This window comes from Ursus maritimus, unplaced genomic scaffold, assembly GCF_017311325.1.
Source record: "Ursus maritimus isolate PB19 unplaced genomic scaffold, ASM1731132v1 scaffold_6, whole genome shotgun sequence".
Classification (NCBI taxonomy): domain Eukaryota; kingdom Metazoa; phylum Chordata; class Mammalia; order Carnivora; family Ursidae; genus Ursus; species Ursus maritimus.
The window spans coordinates 31534944-31552531 of NW_024426774.1; the positions used below are offsets into that span (position 1 = coordinate 31534944).

At 42.8% G+C, this 17588-nt stretch overlaps 1 protein-coding gene across 2 annotated transcripts in view; it reads right to left on the reverse strand.

Moving 5' to 3' along the window:
* Positions 1-696: 696 nt before the first annotated feature.
* SLC8A1 (solute carrier family 8 member A1) overlaps positions 697-17588 on the reverse strand; it is a 317880-nt gene continuing 300988 nt past the window's right edge. For both annotated transcript variants that reach the window (XM_008700195.2, XM_008700194.2), the window contains exon 8: positions 697-4164. In XM_008700195.2, coding sequence (XP_008698417.1) covers positions 3788-4164 — 377 coding nt within the window. In that variant the 3' untranslated portion in view covers positions 697-3787. The remainder of the gene's footprint in view (positions 4165-17588) is intronic.

Here is a 17588-nt window from a genome sequence, read left to right on the forward strand (position 1 = left end):
TGTGTGTATGCTGTTTGGAAAGCAAAGCTCTCTGAAATCTTCACTGGTGGCAGGCTTGAATCATTACCTTTGAACTAAAATTAGCTTATAAGAGGTTGGAAACCATTGAGCCATGACATTCTGTTGAAGGGTAGTTAAACAGTCAAGGCTACTCTGGTCATTGCATTACTGTCTTTGGTATTTAAAGAAATAAACGTCGGCTGCTCATTTTGTGTTAAACCGAAGTTTGATAACTTTATATGATACATAAAGTCAATAACAGGTAATTAGTCAGAAATTAATGCAAGGAAGTTCTATTGGGAATCAAGAGGAATATAATACATGATACTAAACAACTAAGTATCCCTTAGGAAACAACTAGTCACTTCTGATCGGTTTTATTGGGACTGATTTATTTGCTGTCATACTCTGCTAAAAAGTGGTCTCGTGTGTAACCGTTTATAGGTTCATGTTCTGGGATGCAGAAAGCATAAAGTGGTACTAAAAGATGTAAAAAAAAAAAAACCAATTAGTGAAATGGAGAAACATCCAACATTTATCTCAGTACCATCAGATAGACACATATTCTGACACTCTGCTCTCTTGGGACATTAAAAAAAGGAAACCTTGTATGACCAAAGGGTTGACATTTGCAAGAGTTTGAATACTGGGTATCTAGTTTCTTTCTTTTGGATGAGGATACCAACTGCACGGTAATACCTTTTTGGTCTTTATTTCTTCAAAACATGAAAACAAAAATGAAGTAGATGACAATGAGAGGAAACATCCCATACAGATTTTGCTGTATCACTAGTGATTAAATCAGAAACAATTAGAAACTTTATTTGTCTGTGTCAATAATGTGTACCATTTATAAGGAACAGCACAATTCGTGCACTTCCCCCCTAAAGCTGTGCACAATACACACAAAATAAACAAAATGAAATAATTTTACACAACTACAATTATTAACAACTCTGAACAATCAGAATCATATTTTCCCTATAACATGAAACTTGAAAAAGCAAACAAACCAAAAAGCTTTGAAATTAAAATTCAATGGCAAGAATTTCTGAAAGTCCTCTGTGAAAATTTTCTATGGGATTACTGACGTTCCAAATATGGCTAAAATTGAGTGCAAAATCTAACGTTTAAACAACTCACATCCCTTGACTATATTTACTTGGTGTTTTCTAGGCTAGCTTTCCATTTAGTAAATCTTAAAAAAAAAAAAAAGAGTTAGAATGTACCCCTAAAAGACTCAGACCCACCGCATTGGGCCGTGGCCTGCTGGGGTGAGTCTCCTGGAGATAGGAGGGACTGTAGAGGTGTGGGGCATAGAAAAGTACTGTTGACCAACAAGGATAAAAACTGGGGTTAGCTGGACCTTTTCGGTCCTCTGGATCACCACCAAGATTGCCTTTCTTGGCTTACAATGGGGGGGGTGTACAGATTTGCGAGATCAGCCTGAGGATACATAGGATGCTTCCCCTAACCTGTGCTTTATTTCTTAGTTAAAATCTTAGCTATTTGGACAACTGTATTTGTTCAATTTCAACGTGTTTATGTTAAGAGTTTTGCAATTGGGTTTTTCCTTGCAAGATAAAACTGTTTCCATATGGCTGTGCTAACTTTTACCCATGGAAACAGGAATCACACTAGCTGTGAGCCCCCTGAGGGCAGGGATCTGGGTTATCTTGTTCATGGTTTAGGCCCCAAGAGTAGCACAGTACCTGGCATATTGAGTAGTAACCAGCATTTAATTACTCACTCGGTCACCAAATGTTTATTAAATGATGAATGATCATGATTACTGAGTAGAAGAAGAGGAAATAACCCTGAACAGCTTTTATCTCTTAAGTATCTTTGAATCAATACAGAGGGCCAGTGGTGTCTCTGGCCTGGGATTCTTTATAGATAGAGAAGTCTCTGAGACGGGACCCACGTCATTCCATTTTTCCTCATTACTGGATTCACTACTTTGGAATGTTGGGTTTATCCACGCTCTTTGGTATTTTGAAATAGAAAGAGCCATTCCTTTTCCAGGCTGAAAAACCTCCCAGCGCAATCCTCCCGGGAGGCACGAATCTCATTTAATTGCTTACTCCTCAGTCCTAAGTACGGAGGTTGCCCTTGTAAAGGCCCATTGGTCTCCCTGGCTCCTTTCCTACTCAGGAACTGCAGATACAATCAGAGGAGTCTGGGTGGTGAAAGAAACAGGGCTCAAAATAGCCTTTTACATAAAAAAATAAAACGAACAAACCACTATCTACCATCTGTGCCAGACAGAGCAGAAGTGAATAAATACTTTGGGGACAGGGGTGTCATGGAAATGGAGGCTCTCAAAGCCCGGGCACATCGACTCCAGCCACTGCTCTACACCTCTCTCCTTGGCCTTCCAGAATCATCAACAGGTGACCGTTTAGAGGCCTCTGGTGTATTCCACATGGCTAATTTTCCATGAAGATACTTGGTAGTTTGCCTGCTGTCCTCTCAATAGCTTTAACTTCCCAGTGAACTGTTATTGCTTCTTAAAAATGAATGTGCAGGTCCATGAACAATAAGCCATTTTCTCCTTTTATCCCTATAGTAAAATCAAACTCAATAACAACACAAAAGTTACAACTCAGGTGAAAAGGAAACTCACTTATGTCTTCAATGTCCAGTCAACATTGCTGAATGGGAGAACAGTATACGCTATACTCTACTATATACAGATACACTTATTTTGTTTTTCATCCATGCACTGTGTAACAGGTATCACGACAACATTCCCAACCAGGCACATGAAGAAGGAGCCAATGTTTAGTCATGACTGGAACAGGATTGTGCAAGCCATGGATGCTTTTGAAAATAAAACCGACGGATGATCCCAGGCAACAGCAAACATGGGACTGGGACACACTGATGCAAATGGAAAAGGATGATGTGCTTTTTGAGTTGGGGTTATTCCTGTTTGCATGAGAGGTGGGGGTCAGGAGGGAGGAGGATTGGGATGGGGATCTGGGGGGGTTAGCCAGGCTGGAAAACCAGAATAAGGGCCTTGCTAATCATAGTCCAGAGCTAAAGAGATAAGAAATAAATGACTTTGCACGTTCTTGGGAATCGAGGCACGTCATTCCTGTACCTGTTGAACAAGAGTGCCAGGCATCGTATCTCTAAATATCAGACTGTATCTAGAACCATCGCTTTCCTGGCTGCATTCGAGCTCCCATGCTTCTTCTCGGAGGCAGCTTTACCTCTGCTCATATTCCAGACAAAGCATGAAATTTAGTGATCTAGTGAAGACATGCTGTTTCTTCCATGCCCATATCCCTTCTTAATTCAAAATAATTTTTAAAGTGTTTGGAGAGAGCAACTGTAATGATTTAAATTTTTACCCAAAACCCATTTGCATTTAGATTGGTCATCACCTCCCAGAAGAGAAACAAAAACGTTGACCCTCCCAACAAAACAACACAAAATAGAAGTCAAACATCAGCCACCTCCCAGCCCCCACCCCAAACAAGCAGAAACAGAAAACAAATCAAAGACTTAACGATTTATGAACCTGGAGAGAACACAGTCCTTCTAGGCTGAGCTGCAAAGATGCCCCTGCCTCCATGCCTTGTTCAGTGTGACGATGCCCCTGGGAATGGGAGGTGATGGTTTCTCACTCCGGCCCTAGTACAGAGTATGCTCTTGAAGCTGGATTCCATCAGCAGGTAAGTGAACATGACAAATGTCAGTTTCCTCTGTTCATTATACATAATATTTTATGTATATATATACGTATATATATATAAATTTACTATATCTGATTGTTCCTTTAGAAGCCTTTTATGTGGCAGTAGGCCTCCAGGGAGGAGAAGAAAATGTACAAGAGCCATAGGAGCACGAAGAGGCAGGATGTGAGGAGCTTGGCAGTCCGGGGCCCACCCAGCTCACCTCCGATCTCCGGCCTCCGCCGATACAGCAGCACCCCCACATTGATGAAAGCAAAAATGGTGAAGAGAGTGACAGAGAAAGCTAGCGTGCCAGGGGACACTTTGAACTGTTCCCCATTGGCTGCATGGTAGATGGCAGCGATGGACCAGGCCACGCCGATTCCCAAGAAGACGTTCACCGCGTTGCTGCCAGTGACGTTACCTATGGACGCGTCTGCATACTGGTCCTGGGTGGCCGCCACTTTGCTTGCAAATGTGTCTGCAGAGGAAAAAGAAAAAGGCAGTGACACTCGGTATTTTAAAGAGGACTGTGGAGCACTGGAAGCTTCGTCCCTGTACTCCAGGATCAAATCCCCCAGTGGAAACCCAGGGACCAGGAGAGGGTTTTGTTGTTCTCGGGAGTCCCTGTCCTGTGGTCAGTACGATAGGATCGAGACATCAGAAGTCAAAGGTTTAGTGTTGGCTGTGTTTCTGACCAGATGATCGTGGTCAAGTTCTCTACCCACAGTTACCGCAGTGCTTTGTAATATCGATCTTGCAGGGCAGCATTTTTCGGAGTGATCATGGCCCATCGACATCAGAATCACGTGCGGGTCCTCAAGAGTGAATAGCACAAGGCTCCATGCAGCTGGGCTGGAGCAGAATCACCAGGGCCCAGGAATCTGTTTTAACAACCTCCCCAAAGAGGTTAGGTCACTAAAGCTTGTGAATGGCTGCTGGAGGGTATTTAATAAAAGGTTCTGTTTCATTAGCTCTAGTTTACAGATGAGAAAGGTGAGGCATTGGGAGGTCTTTCCAAAGATTCAAGAGCAAATCATCAGTGGAACTGAAGCTGATTGAACCATAGTAATAGCTGGCATTTGCCTAGAGCCTAATGGATGGGAAAATGACTCACCTTACTGCATTGATTGTGACAACAATTCTATAAGGTGAGGGCTCTTTATAGGTGAGGACACTGGAATTAGGGACAATAAGTAATGGGTGCAACATCACACAACAAGGAAGAAGCTGTTTCAGGGCTGGCGCTAGGGTCTCCTGCCTTCACTCTAAGTGCCTTTCACTGGGCCGTCTTACCTTTCACTATGCCATGCGTACCCATGGCCATCCTCAAGCTTTGTTCAATAACCCCGAGCGCATTCTTTCCTGAAGGTAGGAAAATCATGGTGCATACAAGGAGCAGGACAAGAAGTGACTTATATCCTTGATGAGTAGAGCATAGAGATTTTGAGCATGTTTGAGCCAGAAGGTTTCAAATCCAGCCTTCACAATGGAATGTGTGACCCCAGGCAGATTACTTAATTTCTCTGAGCCTCCAAGTTTTTAATCTGTGAAGTGGGGATAGTGACACCCACTTTAGGGTGCTGTTAACCCGAAATACTATATGTGAAAATGCTTATCTTTCTCGGTACAAAGTAAGAATAGCTCTTTTTGTTGTTTTGCAAAGACCATGTAAAGCAGGCTAGATCAGTTTACTAGCAGTTGAGGCAGGATCTGATAGAGTGCCCTTTATTAAGCACGTAAACAGAACTTGCAAGATATTCCGTTTCTTTTCTATATAATTGTCTCATTAACAGTATCAAAGTCCTCCCAGCTACCTTGGCCGAACACCTTGCACAGGTTTATAGAAGACGTGAGTAACTGTCAAATTGAACTCACATTTGCAGAGCCAGGAATGGCAGCTATGACGTTACAGCAAGGTGTCGTCGTGTCATCTGCTCTGGTCCTCTGGGGGTTGCTGGGAGGCTCTGAGCACGCATGGGCTTGTGGCATATCGGGACTACTTCCTCCCCTCCATTGCCATTCTGTTGCCACCACCGACCTTCAGTAAATCCCCGCTGGGGATGATCCATAAAGCATGTGAACTTCTATCAGTCGGTAGATTTTTGTGCTTTACCCTGGCAAGTAGGTTATTCCGGCTGCTCAGAGGGTACTGCAGAAGCAGTATCTTTTTTTTTTTTTTTTTTGAAAGGAAGTCAGTCAACACGGAGGGCCCCATTGCATTAATCCTGACCTTTGCAATGGAAAAGCAGGTTTTGCTTACTGTTCTATAATTAAACTAAGGCAAACACTGCTTCCTCTGTACCAGGCACTATCCTGCATGTGTTACACGTGTGTTCTCATCCAGCCCTCTCATCAGCCTTAAAGGCACTGCTGTTCCCTTTTTGTGGTTTGGGAGCGCCTCTTGGATAGGTCGATAGAACACGGAGGTTTAAACCAAACCGATCCCATGTCAGAGCCCATTCTCTGCACCACACCGCCGCTCCCGGGAAGACGAATGTTTTCCCTTGCTCACTTCAGATTGCCCTGTTCCTTCAACTCGGAAACTCTGGAACAGGTTCTTGCAGAATGCTCTTTCCTGCCTCAGAGCAAAGACTGCAGAAGGGGTCGGCAGTCTGCTCACCCACCGGCCAGATGTGCGCTGCTCTCTGTGTTCACATCACACACTGCAGCCCAGGGAGGACTGATCGGGAGGCTGGTGAGACAAATCTTGTTGGTCTCTTCACTTCATTAGGAAGAGTTATTAGGAGCGGCAGCAGCAGCCTCAAAAAAAATGAAGGTGTTCTGCTTTTCTTAAGGACAGGCAGCTGAGCAAGGAAAGGAAAGGAAAAGCATGGAAGGCAGGAGAAAGCAGCTCACAGCTCGGCTGCTGCTGGGGAACACCTGAGAGGCTATGACACGGCGGCTGGTACCAGCTGGTGGCGAACAGATGGTCGTATTAGGCTGGGCTGGCGAGGTGGGGACGTTCTCTCCCCATGCTGCAGGGGCAGGCCACCTGGCATGAGGCCACACCTGCTTACCTCCCCTGGCACGTGCTACATGGCACACTGGACTTCCCGGGGACCTGTCTCTGCTCAACCCCTAGACTTTCTGGAGGTTTCTGCCTCTATGCCAGAAGGGAATGAGGCATAAAATCAAAGATTCCTGGGCCCAGGGAACCTGAACACTCAGATCGGTCCTTTTGCCTGAAACGCAGGGCACACCTGGGTCTGCAGGGATGTCTCCCTCCCTCGTTCTTTCAATAGCCTGTTGTGAATATTGAATGGGAATTCTTGTAATAACGGGCTCCTGTTGTCCAACGCCTTTCTCTGGCTTCCCTACAAAATGAGTAAGCAAAGTAACTAGCTTGTTACATAAATGAAACCTGTTTGGGGCCTTCTGGAGTCTGGGAGGTTTTATTTACCTGGGTTCTACATCTGGCCTTTTGTCTGTTTTAAGTCAAAAGTGATGCAAAAATTTTAGAGACACATGCAAATCCAAACCATTAACCTTAGCTCCTGCAGAGACAATTCTGTTTTCCAAATACAGTATGATGGAATCTCCCCAAATTACCTCCTATCACTGCTTTACTGCTTCGTGCAAAGAGCAACACATTACACACCATACGTCAGGCACTGCCAAGCCTTACCCTGAACACGAAGCCCCTAACTTGCTTATGGTTGAACAAGGCAAGAGCCATTCACATGCCCTTCCCCAAAGTAAAATCCGAGACATAACTACTGTGGTCTCAGAGGGGCTGTAATCATATGCGGAGCTTGGCCCATTAAACCTATGCAAATCAGTTTTCCCATGTGATTGGTACAAACTAAGATATGTTGATAATTACATACATCTATGTCTTCCTACATATATACACCTTAGGTGAGATTTCTAGTAGGAATCTTTGTTTTTAACTCTCACCTTGAATTCTAATAAGTTTTGAATTAGTCAGACAGTCTTAGGCTTTTTGTTCTGCCTCCTGGTACCTCTGACTATAAATCAGTAACGGAAGATTTGGCTGGGAGACAGTGTGGCTAGGGCGACACCATACATCAGAGAGTCTGGACATAACTGTTCTCTGCAGACCTATCTTGAGTTTACTGTGCGTAACCTTGGTCCATGAGCACAAGAGGTCAGTACACTCCCCTTTCCTCGAGAAATTATTTTTTACCTGAATTTCTCAAACTTTATAGCTACAGACAGACTTAAATGTCTCTTCTGTGAAAAGGATACTTACTATATTTATTCCTGCAGGTCACACACAGGGTTCATGATCTAGAGCAAAGGTTTCATCCCACATGATTTATTCTCGAGTCTTGGCATATTTTGGGGGCCAGCTGTTCAACTCTCAGGCAGTCTGTGCTTAGGAACTGACACTGACAGTGATTTTAATTGGGACCTAGCCTGCTCGTGGAGGCATGGTTGCTTTCCCAGCACCTGTGAATTCCTGACAATATAAAGACAGACCGGGGGTACAGAGCTTCATTAAGGAGACAGTTTTAGCTCTTCTATCTGTGTGTTCTTGGGTAAGACACTTCACTTTTTTTTTAGGTTCTAGTTTCTTCATCTAAACATAAAGGATTTAGACGAGACTATCTCTAAGACTGTCCCTAAGTTTACTGTTCGGGGTGGTACACAGAACACATCAAAATACTAAATTCACATGTCTGATTTTGGTGTTTCTTTTTTTTTTTTTCGTAGGAGCTGGTACACGGGCACTCTTCTTTATTAGAATTGATTAATGATAATATCTTCTCCTTTTAAAGAACGGCTTAAATGAAATCTTCAAAGATCCTAGGAAGATCTCTAGAGCTGAAGATATTGCCATTGATCAAATTGTGACAGCATTTATGAAATTAAACCACACTGCACAGAGTCCTTTACCTTTTCCAAATAGATGAATGTTGGCAAAATTATTTACTTGAAGTCACTTTGACCAGCCATCAAGCCATGGTATACATGGTGACAGTGACGACTGCTGGAAACAGCACGTGTAATGTCAAGTTTGCACACCACTGGCATGGGGAATACTGGGGGAGCCTGGTTATAAGATCTGGGGCTCCACCCTCAACCCACTTAATCAGACTCTATGAAGAAAGGACACAGGAATGTGCATTCTAACAAGTGCCTCAGGTGATTCTCTTTACGCCACTGTTTGAGAACCACAGCTCTAAGGCACGGAAATGACCGTTGCCCCAAGTGCCCACAGTTTGGGGGGCCTTGCTGACAGGGACAGATGTTTGTTTTAGGGAAGCAGCTGATTTCTCTTAGAAACAGTGATGCCCTCAGATATAGAGGTTATTTTACTCATAGAACCACTTGGGTGGGCTTGGTAGTGGGGCTGGGGATGTTTAACTGTAATAGCCTCCCTCTCAAGTTACATTATGCTCATATTACTACTTTTTTAAGGTTTGTTTATTCTAGAGAGCGCGAGGGAGTGCATGGGTTGGGGGAGGGGCAGAGGGAGAGAATCTTCAAGCAGACTCCCCGCTGAGGGCAGAGTCCGTGGGCTCCATCCCCCGGACCCATGGGATCATGACCTGAGCCAAAACCAAGAGTTGGACACTCAACCGACTGAGCCACCCGGGGGCCCGAATGCTCTTATTATCTTTAAACCTCATTCCAGCATAGATGCTATGAAAGCCAAAGGAGGAGAGAAACGTACTTTAGTTGAATTCTGGCTCTGTCACTTGCCAGGTAAGAAGCTTACCTACTTCATAGGGTTTTGAAAGAAATGTGTTAACATGAACGGCACTCAGATGAGGGCCTGAAACTAATGAGTGTTCGGTATGATTAGCTATTTTTATAATACAACAGAATCAGATCCCAAGAGAATCAATAAGTGGTAAGGAATTCTGACTTAATGTGAGAATTCTAAGCTTTTAGGGAGTTATCACATCCTTTAAAGAGTTACTTTATGGTCCTATGCATTTAAAAACGTGATAGAGAATAAAATTCTGAAAAATCAAAGACATTTTTGTTTTGAAAATTCCGTGTAACCTAAGTCATAAAATGACATTGGAGATGTTCTGGTTTTTAAGGCCCTAATCTTACTGAAAGGCAGGCATCTCTGCTGAAACAATGCTCCTATTCCTCTCTCGCTCTTCTCCTCTATGAACGTTGTTCTTTTGCTCTTTTAGAATTCAAATGGAAATAGTTTATGTACTAATTCTTCTGTCACTGAGGACTTTGGACAAGGTTTTGTCTTTAGTTGTGACATTTACCCAAGTAAATACGAAAACCACAGCGCCTCACGCATTCCACTGGTTCATCTCAAAAGAATCCTTATTTGACTTCCAAGCAAAGTTCAAGAGATCAAGGAATTAGTGATGTTTGATTGATTAATGACCAGTCAGGAGTTGTAAAAACAGAACAAGGGAAAAAACACTTAAATGCGATTTCTACCCATAAAAGCTGCTCCTGAAAGAGAGAAAAAAGAAATAGAGACGGTGACATGACCTATTTTTAGAAGAGGAGAAAACAGAGGTAAGTAAAAAGCTCCAGAGGACTCATGTTGGCAGATCAGAACACCTGCTTCTAGTCGTTTTTATCCCCAACTGCAAATCAGAAGCATCAGGGCAACTTCTGAAAAAAAACCCAGCTCTTTAGCCCTACCTGAATTTCTGCTTCATAGGTCTGGACCCTGGTATTTTTAAAAATTTTATGTATGTATTTATTTAAGGGGTGGACGTGGGGGGGCCGGGGGGCAGGGAGAGAGCATCCTCAGCATGCTCCACACCAGGTGCAGAGCCCGATGTGGGGCTTGATCCCACAATCCTGAGATCATGATCTGAGCCAGAATCAAGAGTCGGACACTCAACTGAGCCACCAGGTGTCCCTCAACACCAGTAATTTTTTTAAAGCTCCCCCAACTAGATTGAGATCCACTAACCACTCAGACCCTTTGTTTCTTCATCTATATAAGGCCAATGGCACCTCTCACATATTAGCTGGGATAACCCATGGAATAGCCCTGACACCATATTTTGTTATTGAATAGCTATTTTTGTTTTCATATGTTAACTTGAATCTTTGCACCTTGCAAGGGTACCCTGGGACTTAGTTTTCCTATTACGTAGTTGAAATCCTGGTAGATTTTAGGGGCCCCTGGGTGGCTCATTGGGTTAAGCATCTGCCTGTGGCTCGGGTCATGATCCAGGGGTCCTGAGATCGAGCCCCACATTGGGCTCCCTGCTCAGCGTGGAGCTTGCTTCTCCCTCTCCTGCTCCCCCTGCTTGTGTGTGCTTGCGCACTCTCTCTCCCTCTCCATCAAATAAATCTTTAAAACAAAAATGAATTCCTGGTAGATTTTTAAATTCAAAGAAAGAGGGGAATTCTAATTAAAAGAGAAAAATACTAGGGGTTTATTTTCTAGAAAGCACAAAGCAGAGAACAAACACAAACCAACAGCGCCATTTGATCGGTCTTCCAAAATGTAATTTGATCCATGTTTTCAAAAGAAAATGATAATACTCCACTCTTAAACACTTTCAGAATGGGATGATTTTTTAGTGTGATGATCATAAATACCCAAGAGCGGATCCAAGGTTCCCCTTCCGTGTTCAAACCTCTAGCTTCATGAGGTTTGCTCAAATTTTCTAAAATCCCTGGTTCTAAATCTTTGAGGTCAATAAAAACCTTTGAGCCTCTCGAAGAACTCTGTTTGAGATGGGGCTTATTCTATTCAATCGCGCCATCACTCTCCCCACCCCCACTCTTGACCCTCAAAAAAACCCCAAGCCAACTTGCTGGGTGTGGGTCAAAGAAGTGGTATTCTGACCTGGTTGTCTCTTGAGACTTGGATTAACATAGTTCTGGAGTGGACTCGATTGTGTATGTTAAGCAGGGTTGGTACTTTCACTTTGGGAGTCCTGTTTGTTTCCTTTCTCAAATTAAAGGTTCATGCAGATTATGGTGGTGGAAGTTCCAATGTGTGCCAGATAAACTAAGGGATACAGGGTTGACTGACTTGACAAAAGTCTCTTGTCTCTGGTCAAGTGGTGAACAGGCAGCTTGATGATGACCATAATATTGCACAGTTTCCAGGAGGTTCATGTGAATCAGCGGTTCTGCTTGTCATCGAGATACGTAGCAAGCTGAGGTCACTGTCAGTAGTTCATTTGGTCACCTGGTTCCATGTTACTCTGTGGTTAACCACCGTCATTACTGAAGAATGCCAGCCCTGATTCCTGTGGGCTGCATAATGTCTCCAGTTATGGTAGTAAGGAGCCTAAGCTGTGGAGCAAGACCTGGCTAGTCCCATTTGCCATGCACTGGCAGTATGGCCTTGGGATAACCTCTCTTTAAGCCTCTGATATCTGTAAAATAGGGAAAATAAAAATCCCCATTCATATAGCCGTGGAGGTGATCAAAAGTACTGCAAAACAGCTTAGCATGGTGTTTGGGAGTTAGTAGGTGCTCAGCAAATACTACTACATTTCAGAATTCTTTGTTCTGGTGATAACAAAGGGAACGTTAATATTAAAATCTTTCATTATGGTTTCCTTCAGCTAGGTGATCTAAGTTTCATAGACCTTATGTGGGATTTTGGGAGAATGTATGTCTCTTTGATGTCCAGAAATGATGGCTGTGAGAACGGCAACAATAGTTAACATTTATGAGGCTCCTGGCGAGGCTCTACATATGGCTTCTCATTTAATCTACAAAACAACCATAAGGGTAGGAACTTGTATTATCTTCATTTGATAGGTGAGAAAACTGAAACCCTGAGTATAAGAAATTTGTCCAGATTTATACAGCCAGTAAGAGGCGAAACTAGGATTCAGACCAAACGAATATGATCCTAGGTAGAGTTCACATTCTTAACCACAGGTCCATGGTGGTTTATTTTTTATGATTTATTTATTTTTTAGAGAGAGAGTGCACACATGCAGGGGGAGGGGCAGAGGGAGAGAGAGAATCTTAAGCAGACTCTGTGCTGAACACAGAGTCTCAGGGCTTGCTCTCATGACCCTGAGATCATGATCTGAAATGAAACCAAGAGTCAGACACTCAACACACTGAGCCACTCAGGTGCCCCAGAGCACAAGAGCATGGATATTAACAAGGACTAAATAACATATCTGCAATTTGAAAATGGACAAAGGGTTCAAAGAAAATATCCAGAAACTTTATCACATTCACCTCTGACTATAACTACACAGTATTAAAATAGCTAATCAGTTGAAAGAAAAGGATTAAAATCATTGTACACAGAAACATCAGCCTGACTCCTTTAGAAAAATATTTGCGTGGGTCAGAAACAGATTAAGAAGGGGCTATTTTCATGAACGACCCTTCAATCCTTTAGAACAATATTAATACAAAGTAATTTTTTCAATTTCTTAAGTTCCTGGTATCTCTTGGGTACTATATTTACACTGTCTTTCTAGTATATAAAAATAAGTTTGAGAGGACCTACTTTTAAAATAACATCAAGGTTTTAATATTTTCAATTTTGGGCCATAATTCTATCATTTTTATAATAAACCTTTATTTTTTTTAAAGATTCATTTGAGAGAGAGAGAGCATGAGTGTGGGAAGGGTCAGAGGGAGAGAATATCCAAGCAGACTCCCGCTGAGCATGGAGCCCAACTTGGGGCTGATCTCATAAGGCATGAGATCAGGACCCGAGCCAAGACCAAGAACTGGATGCTTAATAGACTGAGCCACCCAGGCTCCCCATATTGAACCTTTATTTTATTAATACTAAGTCCATGAGGGTAAAACATTGCTGCGATTTAGTCAAGCAATATTTTGCTAATTTTGAAAAGGCAAACAGGGCAAGTTTGGGACTAAAACAAATAGCTGACTATCGTTTTCCCAGACCAGTTTGTTATTAGATACAACTGGAACTCCTTGCCTCAAACACAGCCCAGGGCTGTCCTGCACAAAACAGGGTCCCTCCAGCTCGCTTCTTTCTTCCCCATAATCTCCCTCTTTCCCTCAACCCTCCTTGTCTTTGAAACCCTGGTTCATTCTTCTACACTTTGTTCTATTTCTGGAACATCTATCTCCTATCTGAATCTTCTCAAGTCCTACTTTAGAGATGGTACAGCCATAGGTGCCCCACGTCTTGCTAGAACTAGAGGTGGCTGAGTGGGACCTGATAGAAAGACTATACTATAACTTGGGAGAAAACAGAAATCCTCACACTCATTTCCAGGTAAGAAGAGAACTTGCCTGTCAGCTGGGCTATATTGGTGTAATTCAAAGTCTACAGATCTGCACAATACACTGAAGACACCAACATGTGCCTTGGTCCTGTGGATATTTACCCAGGTATTTATTCCACACAAACCTCCTCTTTTTGAAAGGGGTTGCTTTCTGTGTCTTGAGTTCAGGAAAGCACAAACGCTATTAAAAGAAGGCAAATGGAGGCAACTCAAGAAACAGAAAATGTCACTAAATACAACTTCAACCCAGCCCTGGAGGCAGCAGGTGCTACTTGACAGGTAGGAGTTGAGGGGGTTCTGGAGAGTTTTGGTAATTCTCCTATTTCTGCTCCTACTTTACCTTGATGTGGTGTAAAATTTTTTTCCATTAGCTTATTCCTATGGATTAATCATATGGTCTATCAAAAGTCTTAAAAATCCACAAAATCTTTGATCCAGCAATTTTATTTCTGGGGATTTAGAAGTAATTCTGCAAGTGTGGAAGTTTATGTATGGGGGTGGTCAGTACAGAATTTTTGTGTTAGAGAAAAAGTAGAAACCTATTGTTTCGGTAAAATTACAACTTTAATGTGCAACTGTTAAAATTATGGTCAAAGGTATAATAACAAAGTAAAATGTTCATGACACTGCTGAGTGAAAAAGGTTCTGTAACTATGCCTGATATAAGTCCATTAAAAAGTGTGGGTAATTAGATGTATCTTTGTATATATGTTTTTGTGCAACTTATTTAAATGTCCCAGGATTTTAAAATGAAATATAGATACAAGAATACAAATGGATGGTGGGATTGCTGGATGATTTTTTATTCTGTGCTTATTAATATTTCCCATTTTATTTACAAAGAGTGTGTCTATTGCATTATTAAAGGACTAATCTACATTTTTTTAGAAAGTCTCAGGGATGGAAGGCTGATTTTCAGCCTTTTCTGGTCCTTTCAGTGGTCAGGGCTATGGTAGTGGGATCCTAGGAGAGAAGACACACAGAGCAAGTGCATTCTAGTGGGTGTCAGTGTGAGGGGGGGTGGAAGTGATGAAGAGATTTCCTGGCCATCAGGAATGGCCTGGAGTTCAGGGTCAAGAAGGTGCCCAGGACAGGCCATAAAGTAGAACATGGATTCTGAAAACAAACTTCACCCACTATAAAAGTTTTCTGAGGACCCACTGTGAAGGGAAGAGATGTGTGGGTCTTAGTTTCCTTCCAGCCATTCCTGTCCGGCCATGATGGACTATAGAGCAAAGCCAAAATCTTCTGTTTTTTTTTTTTTTTTTAAGATTTTATATATCTATTTGACAGAGAGAGAGATAGCCAGCGAGAGAGGGAACACAGGCAAGGGAAGTGGGAGAGGAAGAAGCAGTCTCCCAGTGGAGGAGCCTGATGTGGGGCTCAATCCCAGGACTCTGGGATCATGCCCTGAGCCGAAGGCAGACACTCAATGACTGAGCCACCCAGGCACCCCTCAGTTTTGTATTTGTGTTCCAGCAACATCATATTGTATTTACTAGTAGTATATTCCATTGACTTCAACCCACAACATTACTTCGCTTATTCATTTGTTAACGGCTCTGTCCCCTTGAGATTTCTGGGAAGGGACATAATACCCAAGTGTTCATTTGCACTTGGGCTCTTAATAGAGATGTAATTTGTAACACAGAGACTAGAAAGGAAGGGGTAGAGCTGTATCCAAGCTGCTAAGAATATGTGATGAGGCTGAACTCTAATGTCGAGTTTTGTCCCTGTCTTTTTCCCAGGCACCTAGTATAGCTTTTGGTAGATACTTTTAAAATGTCTTTTGCATTTTAGAATTCTGAGAGCCCTTCCACAGATATTACACTATTTGCTCTTTCTGACAATTCAGTGGGTGGGGGACGGGAGCAGCTACTATCAGCCCTGATCTTTTTCAGGGGAGGAAGCTGAAGCTCTCTAGGAGTCAGATAGAAGGGGAATGCGGGGTGGGCTTAGAATCCACATTCTGCAGGTCCTGGTGCCCAGGGCCTCATGCTGCAGGCTTGTTTCCAGGATCCTTCATCAAATCCCGCTCTTGCCAGCTCTTATCCCATGCTCTGAACCGGATAGCACATCTGACTGCCTAACTTCTAGGGCTGCTGTGGATATCGAAGAGATAACTTATCCAAATGTACTTTTTAAACAACGAAGCTATGCAAATGTGGTTCCCTTTGAGACACTATTTGTGTTAAATGCAAACGCTCTGCCCTTAGGAAATCATCATGAACCACTGATGCCTTTATATGGATCATTCGTTGGATATTCCGAAGTAATAAGACATTTCCATGGGGAGGGGAAGAAGCATTGGGGAGAAAAACCCAGGGCACTTGGGTATCTCCCATAAGAACAGATGTGGTAGGGGGTGAGAAGAGAGTTGCAGCTGCCCAGAGAGAGAAGTAAACCACCAAATAACTCAAAGAGGTTATTTAAAAGAAGAGGCGAAAGTATTAAAAGTAAATAGGAGAAAGTAACACCTTTTCATAATTTCTAAGATTAGAACTTCCTGGATGAATTTGCAGGGGGATAACTAGAGGTTTGAGTGAGTAAGTAATTTGCTGAAGATTCATGGTATAAGGAGTCACACCACCCTATTAACATCCTCCTCCATTGTGTGTAGAACATATGAGCTCTTGATGCCAGGATTCCATGATCCTGCTTTATTTTCTTCTCAACAGTATGCATCCTCATTGCTATCCGAACATTTATCCTATTTTTGTGAAGTATCCGTTTTCTTCCACTGCAGGACGAACTTTGTGGGATTCAACATAACATCTGTCTTGTTTATCCCTCTATCTCTACTGCGTCCCACAGGGCCTGCTACTTGGTGGGTACTCACTAAATATTTGTAGAATCAATGAAACTGAGTGCAGAATGGTTCTGGATCCTACACTGTGCCCCTGTATCCTACTGCTTCATTTGATTTAATGTTTAAAAGTGGTATCAATCTCCTTTTTAATGCCTTATGACTAGTGTAGAGAGAAGACCACTTGAATGGTTGATGATAAGAATGCCACATTGTCTCACTCAGCTTGCGTATCCTAGCTCCTGGCGTCATCTGTCAGAACATAGCTTTTTATTTTGAAGATTACTTTTCACTCATATCCCCCTGTGGACTCAAGGCAGGTGTAGAAGTTGTGGAAGAAAGGGCTTAATCCACGTTCTCAGGACAAGAAGACTTGATACTGAAGTTATCAATGTCAGGTTCTTCTGGGTGGTTTGACCCTTGTCTCCCTAAAAGTGAAACTCTAGAAGCACAGGAGAAAGGACAGGCAGCACCCGAGCCACTTCTTATGCAGCCTCACCCTGAGTGTTGACCCGTCTCTGAGCAGCCTGACCTGCGGTCCCGTAGGTTGACGGCTGGGTTAGTTTCGGGGTTTCGGCTTGCCATGTTTCAGCCTTGTGAAGATTCGTGACACATAGAGTCCTTCAGAGAAGGACATTTTCATGATCCTTTTGCACATTTGAGGTTATTGGTTGTTTTACAACTGTAATGCAGGAATGGAAAGGTATAATTAGTCCTCTGCGGGGTCCGTTTGTAGACCCCAGTGGGGATCTTTGCAGTTCGGGACTACAGCAAGTCTTGCTTGTTGTCTCAACCCACGATTTTTTATAATGATAACCTAATAATAGTTTATAATTTATGGAGAACCGTGTCAAAAAGCCCCCCGGGCTCCAGAGGGCGGGGAGAGGGAGAAAGAAAACAAACACAACACATCATTTCCTGATTGTAAATAATAGAACCAAAGTA